General features: G+C 42.2%; 2 protein-coding genes across 2 annotated transcripts; one reads left to right on the forward strand and one right to left on the reverse strand.

The window, feature by feature from the left end:
* Positions 1–1,915: 1,915 nt before the first annotated feature.
* On the reverse strand, positions 1,916–3,557 carry LOC135700160 (mitochondrial import inner membrane translocase subunit TIM50-C-like). Its single transcript, XM_065220580.1, has 3 exons — positions 3,257–3,557; positions 2,986–3,178; positions 1,916–2,927 (listed from the first exon to the last, which is right to left on the reverse strand). Exons 1-3 carry the CDS (start codon positions 3,450–3,452, stop codon positions 2,078–2,080), a joined length of 1,239 nt encoding a protein of 412 aa, XP_065076652.1. The 5' UTR covers positions 3,453–3,557; the 3' UTR covers positions 1,916–2,077.
* Positions 3,558–3,711: 154 nt separating this feature from the next.
* Positions 3,712–6,460, forward strand: Cnb (Centrobin). The gene is made up of 2 exons (XM_065220581.1): positions 3,712–4,663; positions 5,031–6,460. The coding sequence occupies exons 1-2, from the start codon at positions 3,831–3,833 to the stop codon at positions 6,367–6,369; spliced, it is 2,172 nt and encodes a 723-aa protein (XP_065076653.1). The 5' UTR covers positions 3,712–3,830; the 3' UTR covers positions 6,370–6,460.
* Positions 6,461–18,462: the final 12,002 nt, after the last annotated feature.

Below are 18,462 nucleotides of genomic sequence, written 5' to 3' on the forward strand. Positions count from 1 at the left end.
CTTGTCGAAGAACTTACGCATTTTATTGAAAATTGCCGGACAGCGGCACCCAATAAACAATTTGAGTTGATCGACAACTGAATAAGTTATTTTTTAGCTGAAGAAGCATGTTTTTAGCTGATTAAGCTCTTATTCAACGCCTAATGTTTGTTGGGCATAGCAAATGTTCCGAGTCTTCCTTTTCTATGCCACAGAAGCGACATACATCATGTTGAATTTTTCCAATCAGCTTCAAGTGATAACGGCTCGGACAATGACCTGTTATAAGACCTGCATATATACTAAGATCTTTCTTAGAAAGTTCCAGGATTTTGTGGGTCATCGAAATGTTTGGATTATTGAATCACTTCGACTGCCTAGCAATAGAAGTGTTCTTCCAGTTTTCCTCCACTTTTGAAGATTCCCACGCTTTTAGCTCCATTCTAAAGGGCCACCCACATTAGATCCGTTTGCGTTGCGTTGACGTAAATTTGACAGATAGACAATAGATTTAGCTGTCACTTTACCGCAACGCGTCCGATCCGGATCTAATGTGCGTGGGCCTTAAGAGATGCAGCCGATAAGCCACAAAAGGGCTCTGGCCCGATGAACTTATGAGAAGATCCGAGTCTTGCTAGTGCATCAGTTCTTTCATTTCCCTCAATCCCGCAATGACCAGGAACCCAATATAAGTTGACTTGATTATGACAAGACAATTTTTGAAGTGATTGAACACACTCCCAAAGCATTTAGAGCAGCTTAACTGTTGGACATGACGCATATATTTGAACTCTTATATGTAGTTTCTACGCAAACATATAATGGAACACTCTAAAATTGCTTAGATTTCCGCTTGGAACATAGTTGGCCATTTGCCCATAGGAACCGATATTTCTATCCTACTCCTGCTCCCACTTGATTGTTCAATCTTGAACCATCTGTATAACAATCAATCCTGGACGAATAACCGGGCCACCAAATTGCCATGAATTACGCCCAGGGTCAACTACTTGAAAAAGTCGATTGAAATTGTATCTTTTCTCCATCCAGTCTTCATTGTTTCTTACTAGAGAGTTGATACTAACACTTTTTAGAATCCTAAGATGTCCTCTAAGGTCTCCTTCAAAGAGTTTCACTGACCTTGTAATCCTTAGAGCACACCTTGATGGCTTCTAATTGTACAAATTGATGCAATGGTAGCATATAAAGCAAAGCATCCAATGCCTTCGATGGTGCACTTCTCATTGCACCTGTTATTGAGAGAGTTGCTAACCTCAAATAAATCGACATAGAGGCATCATTCTGCACGCACACACCTACAAAATAAGGGGAGCTCAGATCTTTTTAAATGCTCCTTTTAGCAAAATGCGTCAACATTAAGTCGACCAAATTTTGATCGTAACACCCTTTAATGTATAGTGGCGCCGGTGGTGTAGTGGTAAGCGTGATTGCCTTTCACCCCATAGGGCCTATGTTCGATCCCAATTTGCTCTAAAACCGCAGTTTTCCACCCGCAATCTCCTCACCCATATAGTGACAAAGCTGCATCACCATGATTGGCACTAGATTGCGGATCAGAGACCTACGTTAAATAAAGAAAGGAATCAAGAAGAAGAATGAAATGTATCATCCGTTACCTGAGGGGGACCTGTAACTACAAGCTGTGATTGAGTAAGGTCAAGGAACCTTAGGAAATCGTTAGTTACTCGGATGCTGACTGGGCTGAGAGCAGAAAGGATCGAAAATCGAACAGTCAATATAATTTATGTTGCTTTTCATAGCCGTTAACTAACCGCCCCATGTTCATTCATGATTTTAATCAGAAACGTCTCGTAAAATATTCTATTACACTGTAGCATTCAAAGGCATTTCTTTCCCGATTAAATTTAAAAATGAAATCCAACAATTCCACTTGACTATTGTAATTTCTGCCGTCCAAAGGTAAGCGTGTAACTTGATAGCATTATCCCACCGTTCACGGCTGGCGCATTGCTTTACAAAGGTATTCCAAATGGAGTTATTCTTACAACTAAAAAAATAAAAAAATAAAAAAAAATAAAAGAAAAACAACCTAGCCCTAACACTACTGCTGTCTTATCTAACGTGCGCCGCCCAGGAAACTGGGTTTCCACTTGGCCACGGCAGGCTTAGACCGCTGCTTTTCCTCCTGTTCCTTTTCGGCCATCTGCTCCGCCAGACGCCGCTGGTTCTCGCGGAACTGTGCCAGTGGATTTTCAAACTGCTTGTAGTGGGTCATCACTTCGCGTACGTCGTCCACTTCGCTGTTGGCAATCGTCATCAGGAATGAGATCAAATCGATCAGCGTGGTATCGTCGTCGTTTCCGCTCCAACGTGGAATATTGAAGGTGTTTTCCGGATGCAGTTTCGTCGAGTTCGGATCCCAATCGATGACAATCACCTTGCGAAGGTCACGGTTGAGATTGTCCAAGTTTTTCACGTGATGTCCGTCGACGAAATGGGTAGCATCTCGCACCAAGCGATACATGATATATCCGTGAGGATCGAGGGCATCCAGGATGGGAAAAACGGTCATCCCCTGGTCAGCAGTGTAAATGACAATTTCAAAGTGCCGGGCTAGCGATTCGAGAAATTTGTCAATTCCGGGACGTTTCTTGAAACGCCAACCGGTTTGGTACGTCCAGTCGGGATGCACTAGAACGTCCTTCATCTCGAGGACCAAAGTGTACGGTGGTTGTATGTACGGGTACTTCAATGGGTCAGGAAGTAGTTTTTCCCGCGACGGTTCCTGAATCATCTTTTGGTAGTAGGTCATCGATTTCCAGAGACGTTTGAAGTATTGTGGCACCGACGGCAGCTGAGTGAACTCATCTTCGATGATGTTACCTTCCGGATCACGATCTGGTGCTCCAAAAATGAACACCGTGTAGACGGAGAAGGCTGTTACCGATACTCCAAAGAGGACGAAGCTGAAATGCGTAATGTTATATCAGCGATTCAATGCTGATGATGCTTATCGATTCTCACCCAAACTTCATCCGCTTCCAGGACGATTCCTTTTCCTTTTTGGCGTCCTCTTCTTCTTTGCGCTTCTGCTCCTGAGCCTGTTCGGCTAGATCAGTTTCCACGGCAGTTTGCGGGAACAGTTTCGAGAGAAGCTGCGGCGCTCCCACTTGAGCATTATTCGCCTTAGGATCGTTTACACTTTTCGTACATGATACTAGAAAATCGAGACAGATCGGTTATCATCTCAAGCTCTTCCCTAAAAAAAAACATGATGGTATTACACAATATTTACCTGTCGGTGTCAAATGCAGGAAACGAGTGGAAACGCCGCTGCAGCAGGATTCTTTCGGCTGCTGCCGGAGCCACAGAAGTTGCGAGTTCTGATTGAACGAATATCGACGCACAAAGGTCGCCGCCGCCAGCGAACAAACCTGAGAATTGTGAACTTTGACTAGACGGGATAACTGCAGAAGGTTTCTTTGAAACATTTTCCGTAATGTTTGAATGGAAATTATCGGCAAAAGTATTTTGCGTTCGCGTTTTACACAACTTTGCGGGCCATCTGCTCGGGAGACGAGAAGTTTTGACGTTTCTCTTTCATCCGTGCGTGGCGGGCAAATTGGCGAGATCCTCAGTAAAAAGACCAAGCAAAAATGACGTCACGGAGCGTTACCGATTTCTGTTGTGGTGGCGATTTTCGATGATGATTAATGACTGCTCATTACCGTTGTTTATAAAATTGTTTTGGCTGCGACGCGTTGTTGTTTTACTTAAATTTTATGTTCTATTTCTCTGATTTCTCTGATTCTTTTTGTTGCTGAAATTAAGTTTTTGCTGTCAATAAATACTCAAAATCCCAGGATGTGATGAGTGATTCGGACGATACGGATGTCCTGCTGCTGATTCCACCGGATTTCTTTAGCATCGAGACAACCAGCGCTACACCCGTTTCACTCCCAGCTGAATGTGGTTTTCGTTACTACAGTGAATTCCCCCGATCACTGGATCTTTTGAGCGCCTACAACGGATCAATTGGAATAAATTCTTACAAAAGCTCCATTCCAACGATGAGCGGACAGCGAAGCACCTTCGGTCAGGAATATCCCGGCGGTAATTGCGGCTTCCAAACACACATGGATGGCGGCAACAATATGTACTATTCAACACCCATCAAAGGACATCTGGGAACGAACCAGAAGCCACAGCCTAACAATCACTTTTTTCTTAACGAAATTGATCATTTCCTACAAGTAGGACCCAAACCAAGCAACCAGTCGCTTGCTCCGCAGGAAGGAGCTTCCAAAAGCCCTGACCAATCACTCATCGACTTGAATAGCATTTCAATCCACGAGTTTCCCTCATTAACGGCCAGCGATTTTAACGGCTTCAGTAGAACGTCAACCAACACTGCCGTTCCGCAGAAACCTCCCCGAAAGGAGCTGTTACCACCGTCCGGCAGTAGGTCTTCGATCAACACCAGGCCCCCGATGCTTAGTTTGAACGAAATTTGGAACAGCAATACAATCAACCAGGAAAGCTCCAAAGTACAGGAAGAACGCCTCAGGAGACAACACTGCGAACGGAATATTCAGGCCTTGCAAACGAAGCTGCTCGAGTACGAACAGAAGATTGCGGTTGCCATCGATGTAGATAAGGAAAAGGAAGCGATGATTCTGCGACTGGAGGAAGATGGGATTCGGTGCGTATGGAGAATGTTTATCTTGATTTATACCGATAAGTTAGAGTGGAGTCAACAGCTGTAGTTCGATGGTTATATTTCAAGTTGAACTTTGCGTGATTCGTAATGCAAAAAGAAACACTGTCTTCGACACCATTACAGTAGGACATAGAACCTAAAAAGTTGTGTGGATAAAGTCATATTTTTCTTGAAGCCCTTTGGAACTACTCGCATTGTTGTTAAGTGCATTTGAAGATTTTTTACATTGTGCACACTATGCAAATAATGGTAACAAATTAACCATCAGAATTACATTCAGCAAAATCAGCAACCAACTCCATGCTCTAATCCTATTCAAACACATATATAGAATTTTAAAATCTTCCAGGCAAAATCGCGAAGTCCGAGACATGGAACAGAAACACACCGAAGGACAGGAAAGACTGCTGCAGGAAAACTTGGAAACCAAAAACAAAAACCTCTTCTTGGAAAAAGAACTTTCCGAAACGATCGCCGTCGTACGCAAACTGCAGGACAAAAACGAATCGCTGGAATCGAAAGTGGAAAGTCTTACTACTGCCAACCGCGACGTGACCGATGTGCATAAAACCCAGCTCAGAGACCTGGAAATCCGACTATCCAACAGTAAGGATAGCGAGCGCAGCCTGAAGGAACAAATGGCAAAACTTAGAAAAGCCAACGAACAGCTGAAGGATCAACTTGAAGTAGAACGCAAGAAATCCGAGGATAGCAATAAACTGAGAGCAGACTATGCTTCACTTAAGGTTAAGACTGATAATTTAAGCAGAAAGTTTACCGAAATAAACGCACAAAACGAATCAATCAGGGAACAAGTGAAAGATCTGAAAGCAGAAGCAGAAGCTCATTTAGAAGAGAAGAAAAAACTTATAAAGGAGCTGGATGTGCAACGGTTATCGCTCAAGAAATACTACCAATCTCAGCTAGAAGATGTCGTTACTGATAAGCTCAAAGAATTCCAGAAACAGCTAACGTTAGTTGAGGATCAACTTAAATCTGAAGCAAAAAAGAAGGAAAGGCTTATTGCCGAACGTGCAATCAAGCAGATTGAACTGATCAATCAAACCACCGAACAAGAGATCAAACTCCTCAATGAAAAATACAACGAACAAGAATCGCTCTACCGACTGCAACTGACCAACTCGTCGAAAACTATCTACGAATTGGAGGAAAGGCTGTCCTCATATCAGCACAGAAGAGCCGACATCGCCGAACAGCTTCACTCAATCATGGAGACCCAATGGCAGAAAGCCTTAGAAGTGCTAACATCTCCTGCCACGGCCGGAGCTGAAGAAGCACCACATATGCCAAACCGTTTCAACAGGCTGTCGGTTGATCACATCGACAAAGATCAACTGGATGGGGTTAGAACATTGAAAGGTGTAGCAGAAAACGAGACGTTCCATACGCCCGTGAGTAGCCGACAGCAGAAACAGACGGGGAATTCTGATGATCGAAGCACTTTGCCACGCGATTTGCTGCATAATTACATTCAACTGCTGCTGGAGAAATCGCCGAGCGATTTGAAAGGCTTAGATGGTATGCTAGCGAGCTGTAAAAAGGAGCCAAAAGACAAGTCTGTCGTGTGTCATAGTATGGGAAAAGCACCCAACGGGATATTCAATTCGGCTTCCAATTTGAGTCAGCTCAGCAAAACAATTGGGAAAACGCCAAGGCCTTGGAAGTGAATCTTTATGCTAATTAGAATGAAATTATTGTCGAAATATTCATGAATCGTACTTTTGCTGTATTTGTAAATACTTCACCCTAAGTAAATAAAAATAAGAAGATTTTAGGTGGGTGTCTTTTGATGGATAAACGATACTGCCCATAAACGCTAGCAAGCCACATTTGAGAATTATATTTTAAATATTGATCACAATGCTTGTTCTTTCAAACAAATTCGAAAACGTAAGTCTTCTTGCTGGTCTCGATCGTTGGATTCTTTTTGACTGTTCGCACCATTTGTTCATGCGCAAGATATTACCGAGACCCCCCTAATAAAATTTGTGACATCATTTTGCTTAACGACGTGTTCAGGGTATCCAAACCGTTTGTGGAATAGTTCTATCATTTGGGTTATCGTTCGGGTATGGTATTCTTTTTATTAGGGCCCCTTCCTCCCATGTAAGAAAACGATAGAAAATTTATAACACTCCTAAGTGCTGACTAGAGTCGGTGTATAAAATATAATCGACGAAATGATCATAAACACGCAGTGAGCATTAAATTTTTATGGGATACGTTTGTTAATGATCAATAATGAGAATATCTACTAATTTTTGTTAAGATAATTAAATTTTGACAAGTCACTGATATACAGTACTGGACAAAATAAATCATACGCTCAACCCAAAAAAGTACATTACATCATATTTTTGCTATTTTGCACGCAATTTCAGCAGTATATTCAGAAAAGTTCAAGTATTTCTCATGGTGCATTTAATTAGCTGAATGAAAATTGTTATAATATTCTGCTATTTTTGTTACAAATTTTAATAAATAGGTATATGCTCACTTTTGTGCTTGGGCAAAATAAATCATACACTCCTAAGATTTTATTTTTTAGCCATCGAATATAAACAAAATCTGAAGATTTGGCATCATGGCGTAATATTTGACAGTTCTTGTTCCGGGAAGCGTGCGCATCGCACCCATTGTGTTTTGTTTGCGTCATTTGAAAAGTGAAAAATGTCGGGAAAGCAGATTTCGCTCGATGTTAGAAATTTGGTGATTCGCGATCGTGAAAAAGGAATTTCTTTTCGGAAAATTGCCGAAAAGTACTCGATCTCAGTTGGAGCTGTTCAGCACATATGGAAAAAGTACGAAACACGAGGAATTGTGAGGAATTTATCCGGACAAGGACGTCATCGTGCGACAAGTAATCGTGATGACATCAGAATTGTTCGAATGGCTAAGCAGAATCCGAAGTATTCGTCGAGGCATATTGTGGAATCGATGGATCTCAATGTAAGTCGACGTACTGTTCGCCGGCGACTTAATGAGAGCCGGTTTGAAAAGCTGTTTGGCATCGAAGCGTCCTTTTATCAACAAGCGGAACCAACGGAAGCGACTGGAATCTGCTAAAAAGTACGCCGGAATGACTGTGGACTTCTGGATACGAGTTCTGTGGACGGATGAGAGCAAATTTGAGTTATTTGGACAGAAAAAGCGATCAAGGGTTTGGCGAGGTTCCGGTGACACTCTTAAGGAACCATACATTCAAAAGACGGCTAAACACGGAGGCGGAAATATCATTGTATGGGGAGCATTGGCGTGGTCTGGTGTTGGAAGCTTGTCTCATATAAAGGGAATAATGACTGCAGATGTGTACATTGACTTGTTAAGTGAAAATCTGGAAGTTTCGCTACTGAAAACTGGCCTGGAATCCAATTACATTTTCCAACAAGATAATGACCCAAAGCACACAGCGAAGAAAACAACGGCATTTTTCAAATCAAATCGGATCAAAACGCTGGAATGGCCTCCCCAATCTCCCGATCTCAACCCAATTGAGAATTTGTGGTCTTACTTGGACAACAAAGTGGATAAAGCATCGGTTTCCAACAAAAACGTTTATTTTGAAGCACTTGAAGCAGCGTGGGAGAATATCGATCCAGGATATCTACAAAACCTCGTTGAATGTATGCCAAGACGGTTGGAATCAGTGTTTAAAGCAAAGGGTGGTCATACCAAATACTGAGAGTGTTAAAATGTATGTTGAAAGTTGAATTAAACAAGAATTTTCAATAAGAAATCATGATTTGAAATGATTTATTTTGTTGAACTCGAAATTCTCCTTTTACAATTTATAAATGATAATTGAGAAAGTAATACAATATATTGAATATTCTATACCTGTACAGTTCAGCGAAAAACATACAGATGTATTGCAGAACAAACCATTATTGTATGTTTTAATCTACCGGATATATCGAGCTCCAAAGAAAAATGATATGGGTGTATGATTACCCAACAAACATTGAATGTAGAATAAGAGCTTATTCAGGCAAAAACAAGCTTCTTCAGCTAAAAAATAGCTTATTCAGCTGTTGATCAACTCAAATTGTTTGTTGGGTAATTTTGTCCAGTACTGTAATTATTTACTATAGCCGCTATTTTTTCTCGTAATTAGTGAAGTGGTTTCTTTAATTAAAAAAAAAAACAATATATAGGGTGGAGAACTACTTCGGCCTAATCGCCCATTTTGGGCCTTCAAATAAATCCATGATTTCAGAGTTAATATGTCAATTATGCGTTTGGTACGATACTTTAGTTAATAAGCTACCAAACGAAGTCAATGAGAACGCGTGATATTAAGGTTTGCACCCATTATTCCCAAAAAACTCAAGAAGCGCTCCGACCGAATCAATTTTTATCCGATAGGCCGAAGTGAATTCATTGCCGTTTCAATGCGTTAGGTCGAGTTTAGAATCCGTAGGCCGAGTTTGGCGTCAAGAAGCAGTGTTAGACTTTTGACAATATCTCAACGATTGGTTTCTCTTTATCAAATATAACGGTACATACGGAAAGGTAAATAAATTTGGAAGCCATAAGTAATAATAACATTCCATTTGGTGCTAAACTGCGCTAGATTAAGAAATAATAAGAGTAGGTTGTGCTTAATAGGCCGGAAATGGGGTTGTTAACCCTATGTTACTATACATCATCTGAAAGGGCTTCGTTTTCTGAGCACAACTCTAATTTTTTTCGATCCCATAGGCTTCCATCTCGGTTTTTAAATCAAGATTTAAAACAAAATAATATATTCACTGTTTGGCACTTAACAAACAAATTGACAGATTGCTCCCATCGAGGGGCGCTAAGATGGTGATTTTTGCTAATGTAATCGCACTTATTTAATATGGTTCCAGTGTACCAAAATTGATGAAATTTTTGAATTCGTTTCCATTTTTAATGCAGATTCTAGTGCAGATCTGAGTACTGCGAACTAACTCAAAATGCTTGTCATCTGGGAGCCGAGTCAAACTGTCAAACAGGAGCCAAACATTCAAAAGAGCTCAGAAGTCACGTATAGGTAATTACTGTTTGAACCACAAGTAAAAGTGTTGCCACCTACTGAAAACAAATTAAGAATATCCTGATGAATGTGGGTAATGAGAGAGAGAAGGATTAGTATTTTCCATTTAATTCCACTAACTCGACTGGGTCGAGTATTAGTACAAGACACTGAAGAAGTCTGCACATTGTAGACGAAATACGCGTATCTGTCAAGGATAAGCAAATAAAGTAGTGGAATTAAATGGAAAATACTAATCCTTCTCTCTCTCATTAATTAAATTAAGAATAATAATTCTGAAACTGTCGAAACATCAAGCTTAGTAGGCGGAAAATGTAAATCATCGAGCGAGATGCTCGAAAAAGTGTTTTTATTTGATATTAATAATGCCAAAACTGGGTCGCTGAAACAAGAATGTAACCAATTTTATGAGAGTCATGTGAGCTTTGTGGGCAGGTACACTCCCATCACCATGTATACGTTATTTTTGGAGCAGAGGAGGAGGAGCCAAGAGTTCATTTAACAGCATGTATCTACAATTTCGTGGGCTGTTTAAGCAAAACAATTTGAAACTTCGGAAGATTTTCAAGATGTTTTCTAGCTCACTTGAAAAATAAAATCGGCTGAGTTCGCAGTACTCAGGTGCAGATTACAACGGAAGTTGCGAGATGGGTACAATAAACTTAATTTCGGAGATGAACCAGCCTATGGCTCCCAAATAAAGGAAAAAAAGAAAGAAAAAAAATAACTTAATTTTAGGTTGTTTTTCTCTTTCATTCTAAGTAGAACTTACACACCTATTTTTATTCGCTGGAAACCAGCAACATTTTGCTCGATTTTGCCGAGCTGGAAACCCAGCAATCCTTCCAGCAAAATATTTTTGCTGAACGGCCAGCAAATTGATCCAGAACGAATTTGACAGCACTTAACTGAAAAACCAGCCAAATGTACACACAAAATTCTGATATCCTCTTCCAGCATAATAGTTTGCTGAAGAAGGTCCAGCGAAATAATATTAACTGAAATATCAGCAAACATATTTGTTATTGCTGAACACACAGTTTATCAGAGCAAAAATTAACTGTCAAAAGAACTTGTAATTTTTCGTATTAGCTTCATGGTCTATCAATAGAGAAGGCGGACAAAGTATTCAGAGTTTGTGATGTTGGATAACAGTTTCTCTTTCGTAACTGTGATAACCCGTTTTATTAATGATTAATCAACTAATAATTAGTGCTTTTAATAAGAACGTTTATTTAACGATTATCTGTTCCTCTACGTTTCTCTACAGATGTCATAGTACCGTCCGTCTGCCCAGTGGTTAGCCGTACGGCATATTGACATCCGTAGCTCAGCTTCAGCCCAGTGGCTGTGGCTACTTACGGACTGCCACATCTCCCCTTTTATATAAATTTTAGATAATCCGCTTACAGTACAAAATCTCGAAACTTGTCCGGTACTCGGCGATTGCGTCGCTCCCTCTCTGGCAAAACATCCCTCTGCTGGTCTTCTTCCTCAAATCCGTGGAAACCCATTCTGTCTTCATCATCGTCTGAATCTGACTCGATGATCTTCTGAAAAGGTACATCCTGGTCCTGGTTGCTTCCGGTTTCACCCACGTCACTTATCTTCTTCACATGAGAAACGTTACGGTCGAAAACCCGTCCATTATCTTGATCCTCGATTGTGACACGTGCCCCACTGCGATTGAGGACCTTGAACTTCGTTGGGTTAAATGTTGTGGTAAGTTTGTTACCTGGAACGAGATTCTGCATAAGAACTGTATCACCTACCTCAACTGATGATTCCGTAGCCCTTCTTCTCAAATCTTCCCTCTGTTTTTGTTTTGTTTTCAGTACTTGATCACGGTCTGTATATTCGGTGCTAACCGGTGCCGTCTCGATATCCTCCAAGGATGGAATCTTTGATCTGATAGTTCTGCCAAAACACAACTCAGTTGGCGTCTTTCCCGTTGAAGAGTGCGGTGTAGTATAGTACATAATAAGGTAATCCTGCAAATCCTGCTTCCAGTCACGGCCGAGAGCGTGGCTTATTTGTAAGCGCTTCAGCAAGGATCGGTTCTGCCGCTCAACTAAACCATTCTCCTGCGGCCAGTATGGTGTAGAATGGTTCAACGTAATCCCATGGGTGTTGCAGTACAGTTCAAATTCCTTTCCAACAAATTGCTTGGCATTGTCAAGTGTCATGGTACGTGGATATCCGAGTCGAGTGAAAATTCTATCGAGACGTCCAACGGTATCCTTAGCTGTTATTTTAACCATGATTTCTACCTCTTTATATCGACTGAAGTAGTCTACGATGACAAGCAGGTATTCACCCGACGGAAGTGGACCCATAAAATCTATGGCCACATCCACCCACGGTTTTGTGGGCATCATTCTGCGTGACATAGGAACCGGTTTGCTAGGAAGTCCGACTAGTCGACAGCCTTCACAATTCTTGACGTATGACGTGATATCAACATCCATCCGGGGCCACCAGACTCTATCCCGCAGCCTACGCTTCATTAAAGATTCACCGGGGTGACCTTCGTGTGCAAGGTCCAGCATCCTCTTCCGCAACTGTTCCGGCACCACCAGTTTACTTCCACGCACTAACAAATCTCCGACAAGTCCAAGCTCATTCTGGAATGGTTCGAATGCCTTAACTTCCACCCTGGTCCATGATCCAGATCGCATAGCTTCAACTACCAATCGTAATTGTTGATCCCTTTCCACCGCGTTCTCTATTTCTCCAACGTCCACTGCGGCCGATTCCGTTACCGCAAGGATAAGAAACTTATTATCCTTTTCAAACTCCACCGCGTTATCTTCTTCCACCAGCCGAGAGAAAGAATCTGCGACATTGCTTGAACCCTTCCTGTATTTAACTTCGAATGTGAAGGATTGTAAGCGTAAGACCCACCGCTCTATTCTAGCACAAGGCCTCGAAGACGGCGAGAAGATTACCTCCAGAGGTTTATGGTCGGTTTCCAATTCGAATTTCCGACCAATGAGATAAACGGACAACCGCTCCACAGCCCAAACGATTGCCAGCGCTTCACGTTCAGTCTGGCAGTAACGTTTCTCCGTTGCGGTTAAGCTCTTACTAGCGTAGCATATAACCCGAGGATTTTCATCATCACTACCTTCAAACTGTACTAACACAGCGCCCAGGGCTACTGGAGACGCGTCAGTTATTACTCTCGTTCGCAGTGAGTTATCGAAGAAGTGCAGGGTTCGAATATCGCCGATTATTTCCTTCAATCTTTCGAACGACTTTTGATGACTTTCTTGCCAAACAAAATGTTTTCCCGATTGCGTCAACTCTCGTAAAGGAGCCGTTACTGTGGCTAAGTCCGGCAAGAAACGTCCGACGTACGTTACCAGTCCTAAGAAACTGCGAACTTCTTCAGCAGTCTTCGGCGCTCGAAATCTGGTCAGGGATTCTATTTTGCTTGCAGTTGGTCGTATGCCTTCCTCTGAGATAACATGTCCCAGGAATTCAATCTCCGTTGCCTTGAAAACACACTTTCTATGGTTCAAAAGCACCTCTTTTTCTCTTAGAGTTTGTGTGGCTTCTGGAACCGAGGAATCACCCAACACGCTCTGTAACGAATGCCTCTTACCTGTCCTGCTGCCAGTATGCTAATGCCGCGAACGATGCTTGGTGCTGCGCAACCGGGCGTGTGATGCCGAAGATGGTGACGCGTCAAGTATGTGCATACAAGGTGGGATATTTCAGTAACGCATGACAGGCGTTATCGGCAGGGTTGCCATTATAAACTTGTTATACCACACATCCCCCTCCTTTCCATAAAAAAAAAGCTGGCTGAGGGGGATTGAACTTTAAAATAATAATAATAATAAGGAAATGATAACATTGACATTGGTTTCGCATAAGGCATATTTAGTTTTGCAATTTCCCTCGAATATTATTACTACTTTAGACTCTTAAACCCTAACTCCTAACAGTTTTGCTAAGTAATTTCATAAGCACATAAATTTGACTTAATCAATTTGTAATCACAGCAACTGCCAAACGATATTACCGCTTTAAAGGATTCATATCAGACGCCGCCAAAAATGTTTAACCACGAGTGGAATTAATCCACAGTGCTTATATCTCCACATTCAAAATTCACTGATACGGAAATATTAAAACTACCCACACACTTGCATTCCTCTCGTATAGTGTCTTTTTTATTTTCCTGCTTTACCTTGCGCCTTTTGTAAAAAGAGCAATAATAATAATTCTGAAGGGTTCAATCATTTGACGTATCGTGTAGATGGATTCTGCACAGTGGTCTCTTCACACTGAGACATCACCTGTCATCAAGAACAAACAAACAAAAACAAACAACAAAGAATTATAGAATTTTCTCGAAATTAACGATCGCAGCAATCTGGGTTAACAAAATTTGCTTATCCTTTTTGATCGCTGTTCAAGAGTGGAGAAGTTTGTTTTTCAAGTGAACAGAAATTTTACGCCATGAAAATCCGGCAGAACGGTGGAAGAACACCTTGCAAAGGATTATGACCTGTAAGGAAGAAATCTTCAAACTGCCTTGTAAGAAAAATACAACAGGATTTGCCCATCTCAACTCACTGAAGTACGCAATAAAGTGTTCAGAACTGACCCAAGGTTTTGGATCATGAGAAGCTGTGGTCTGAGTCAGGGAGAAATGAATTTTGCACTGTTTACCAAATTTTAATAGTTTTTTTATTTCAGTTCTTCAGTCTCCCAATTTATGGACGCGGACTTTGTTGCTCCGTAACGCGGACGTAGTTTTTCAGATAGGTCGGAGCTCGTTTTTCTCTTGCCGAGCGTCGACTTACCTCAGGGTCATCATTCTTATCTTCAGCTCCTATAAGAGGATGTTGAGTAGTAACCAGATCGCTATTATTTCTTCCAGATCCTGCACTATCTGACTTATTCGGCTGTCTCCAATCATGTACCCTCCTAGTTTGTGACACATGCCTTTTAAGAACTTGTCCAGTCTCGTCGATCAGAATCAGCATTCCGTTCCGTTCTTCCCTTACAGTGTATCTCCGAGGATCAAACCGAGATTCCGCTTTTGCACGAGTGTGTCTCGCAACCACAACCGTATCGCCAGGTTTTATTCGGCACTTACGAGCTCCACGTTTATTATCTTCTCGTTTCTTAGATTTTAGCTTGGATTCACGGTCTCTGATGTCCAGAAGTTCGTCATCAAATGTTACCTTACCACGACGTAATAGAGGAAGTCCTCGTCTTACCCTTCGTCCCATCAAAACTTCTTCTGGTGGTACTTTCATAATAGAATGGGCAGCTGCGTTGTACGCTTGGACCGCAGCGTTTAGTTCTTCCACATAATCCGTTCCGCTTGTAGCTGCAGCGGTCATCGCTTTATTGATTAGCTTCATACAGCTTTCGGCTAATCCATTCTGTTGGGGGCGCAATGGAGTGGAAAAAATAACGTTTATGCCACGCTCAGTACAATATTTCTTATAATCATCGCCGTTGAAGGGAGGACCATTGTCGGATTTAATACTTTGCGGAAAACCTTCTTTTTCGAACACTGCTTCCAAAACTCGCCTAGTATTCTCGAAGCTGGTAGATTTGACTGGTTTGGCAATAATGTACCTAGACCGATAGTCGACAATAACCAGGATAGAAATTCCGCTGTATTTAGAATATGGTCCATTAAAATCTACGGCAATTGTTTCCCACACTGTTTTCGGTGCAAAAACTCGCTCCATGGGGGTAGGTTTTTCGGGTTTTCCATTTGTTGCACATACTGCACAAGAATCTACCCATGCCTCCGCCTCTCTCGACATGTCAGGCCACCATACGCGCTCTCGCAATATGCTTTTGAACTTCGCTTTTGATGGGTGACCTTCATGGGCAATCGAAAGTGTTTTCTGACGGAGATTCTCCGGGATAACAGCGCAGCCAGTTTTGGCCAAAATTCCTTCACGCATAACTAAATCACTATTTAATACTTCGAATTTTCTTAGATGCTTGGGCCAAATTCCTGTTTCAACAGCGTCCGTTACCTATTATGAGAGTAGAAAAGAGATGGATAAGCTTTTTTTTTTAACCAACGGCAAGATACCAATTAGAATTCATAGACACTACCTCTTGCAGCTGACGGTCTTTTTTAGTTGCCTCCTTGATGTCTTCTTCAGTCAAGAATCGTATTTGATTTGCCTCCAGAGAAGCGATTTCCCAAGGGCTAATGTCTTCTTCGAAAGGGTTGTCTTCACCTTCATACAGTCTTGACGATGGGTCTGCAATATTTTCCCGGCCACGCACATATTCTACCTCAAATTTATATGGGCTGAGCCTAAGAGCCCAGCCATCAGCACGAGTTAGCGCACGCTTCGAGTCTTCACGTGTTCTGTTCAGGATGAACGTGAAGCCCTGAGCGTCTGTGCGAAGCAAGAACGGCCTACCGAGCAGAAAATAGGCGAAGTGCTCTACCGCCCACACTGTTGCTAGAGCCTCGCGCTGATGTTGTGGGTATCTTTTTTCGGTCGCAGTTAAAGCTTTAGACGCGAAACTTATCACTCGAGGTGGTTGATTGTTCTCTTGTTGAACAAGAACTGCACCGAGAGCATTCGGTGATGCGTCCGTGTATAGAATCGTTTGATGTTTTTCCGAAAAATAACCGAGAGATATTGTGCAGTTCATGATTTGCTCCTTTAAACGTTGGAAAGCCTTTTCTTGTTCCTGACCCCAGATCCATCCATCAGCACTTGTAGCCGCCCATAATGGAATCGCAGTATCTGCAAACCCTTTAATGTATGGACTAACGAATGAAGCCAATCCCAAAAAACTTCGGAGTTCAGAAACTGTGTTGGGCTGTCTAAATTGGCGGATGTCCTTGATTTTTGTTTCATCGATATTAAATCCGTTTTCATCCAGCTCATGTCCAAGGAAACGAATTCTAGTTTTATCGAACTCGCATTTTGCTGCATTGATGGTCAAGTTATGAGCTCTCAAAATTGTCAACACTTTGGCAACCCTCTCACGAAGTTTATCCAAGTTGTCCGCGAATATGAGGACGTCGTCAATGTAAACTATTATATTCTCCACACCTTCGAGGATTCGACACATCTCCCTCTGAAAGATTTCCGGGGCGCAATTCACCCCAAACATCAGTCGAGTGAACCTGTACATACCGTTCTCCGATAAAAAGGTGGTTAAATCTCTCGAATCTTTGTGTAACTCCAAGTGGTAGAACGCGTTTGTCAAGTCTAGTTTAGAGAAAAACTTCGCCCCATATAGTTTGGTTTTCATCTCGTCCACCAATGGCAAACGAAAGTACTCTCGCTTGATTGCTTGATTAGGTGCCCGCATATTAACGACGAGGCGAAAGTCATCTTTTCCTTTGGCAACCGCCGACATGCCACTTATCCAATTTGGAGCTGTCGTCACACGTTCAATAATTCCTCGATTATCCATGTCCTGCAGTCTTGCTCGCGCACTATCTCTGTAAGCTGCCGGCACGTTGTAGTAAGCGTTCTTTACTGGTGATACAGACTCGTCGACACTAAATTTTACTAGTACACCCGGTACCTTTGGGAACGCCTTGGTTTCTTCCGCAGCTACACATGCGTTGACGGTTGCGCCAACTTGCAACAGTCTCAAGTCGCTTGCCGTGGATCGACCAAGAAGAGAACGACGTCCATCGGCAACAACTAAAAACTCAGCGGTGATCAATGGCTTGACGTACTCAACCACTTCGATTTCCGCTCTAAACCCACACTTCACTGATAAAGGTTTGATTGACGCGTAGGATTGCAGGTTGCTACTGGCCGATAATTTGATCGGTTCCAGCAAAGCATGGCCTGAACGGAATTGAAGTTTCAAATGGTTCCAATCGTCACCACCAATGATATTCACATCTGACCCCGAGTCTATTAGGAACTTGATTGGGTTCGAAGATCCTATTCGACAATCAATAAGAACGTCTGTGATTGAGAGTGCGTTTATTTCCTGGAAACAGGAAATTAATAGAAACTCAGTTTACAAAATCTAAGAAATGCAAACGATTATTATATTTGTTTGTAGAATTCAAAATTAAACAACATACAGGTTAATGAACCAAACTAGTCATTATATACCTTTTTCTCAGTCTCCTCGTCTGTCCATCTTGCTTCGTCGTCTTTCTGGGTTTGGATGTAGTTGGCGCTCTTATTGCGACTTCTCCGACACGCTACGGCAAAATGACCGATATCTCCACAAGCGTTGCATTTACGATTCTCTGCAGGGCAAGTTCCGAACTTGTGGTACATACGGTAACACTTAGAGCAACGGGACCGTCGACCTGTTCCATGATATTTGCTTTCATCTTCTCTTCTTTGCTTTTTAGCTTGTGACCGGCCGTCATTGGATGCCACGTACCGTCGTTTCCTTTGTTGCATATCACTGAACGATGTTCGCCGCTCTCTTGTTACCGCAAACGCTCGAGGAGACCTAGATGGTGCGGTTTCTGCTTCAAACGCCTCTTCACGTGTCGCTGATTGGACAATGAAAGCCGTTTCGTGCCCAAATGTCCGTGCTGTTTTGGCCAACTCCTTGTTACGCATCCCTTTTAGTAGCTGCATTCGGACGAACCTGTCCTCGTCGGTGCTGCTATATCGGCAGAGACGAACCTTCTCCATCAGTCTTGCGTGAAAGGATATAGTAGGTTCATCTGGTCCCTGGCGCAAGTTGGAAAACATTTCATGCTCTGCGGTGATGTCGACCATTGATTGTAGGTAATTTTCGATAT

The sequence above is a fragment of the Ochlerotatus camptorhynchus genome, unplaced genomic scaffold, assembly GCF_037179485.1.
Source record: "Ochlerotatus camptorhynchus isolate MF236.1 unplaced genomic scaffold, CSIRO-AGI_Acam_v1.1 ptg000130l, whole genome shotgun sequence".
In the NCBI taxonomy this organism is placed as follows: Eukaryota; Metazoa; Arthropoda; class Insecta; order Diptera; family Culicidae; genus Ochlerotatus; species Ochlerotatus camptorhynchus.

Coding starts and splice junctions, on each gene's coding strand:
- Cnb (XM_065220581.1), top strand. CDS start 3,831: ATGAGTGATTCGGACGATACGGATGTCCTGCTGCTGATTCCACCGGAT. Junction 4,664..5,030: donor CTGGAGGAAGATGGGATTCG/GTGCGTATGGAG, acceptor AAAATCTTCCAG/GCAAAATCGCGAAGTCCGAG.
- LOC135700160 (XM_065220580.1), bottom strand. CDS start 3,452: ATGTTTCAAAGAAACCTTCTGCAGTTATCCCGTCTAGTCAAAGTTCAC. Junction 3,179..3,256: donor CCTGCATTTGACACCGACAG/GTAAATATTGTG, acceptor TCGATTTTCTAG/TATCATGTACGAAAAGTGTA. Junction 2,928..2,985: donor TGGAAGCGGATGAAGTTTGG/GTGAGAATCGAT, acceptor TACGCATTTCAG/CTTCGTCCTCTTTGGAGTAT.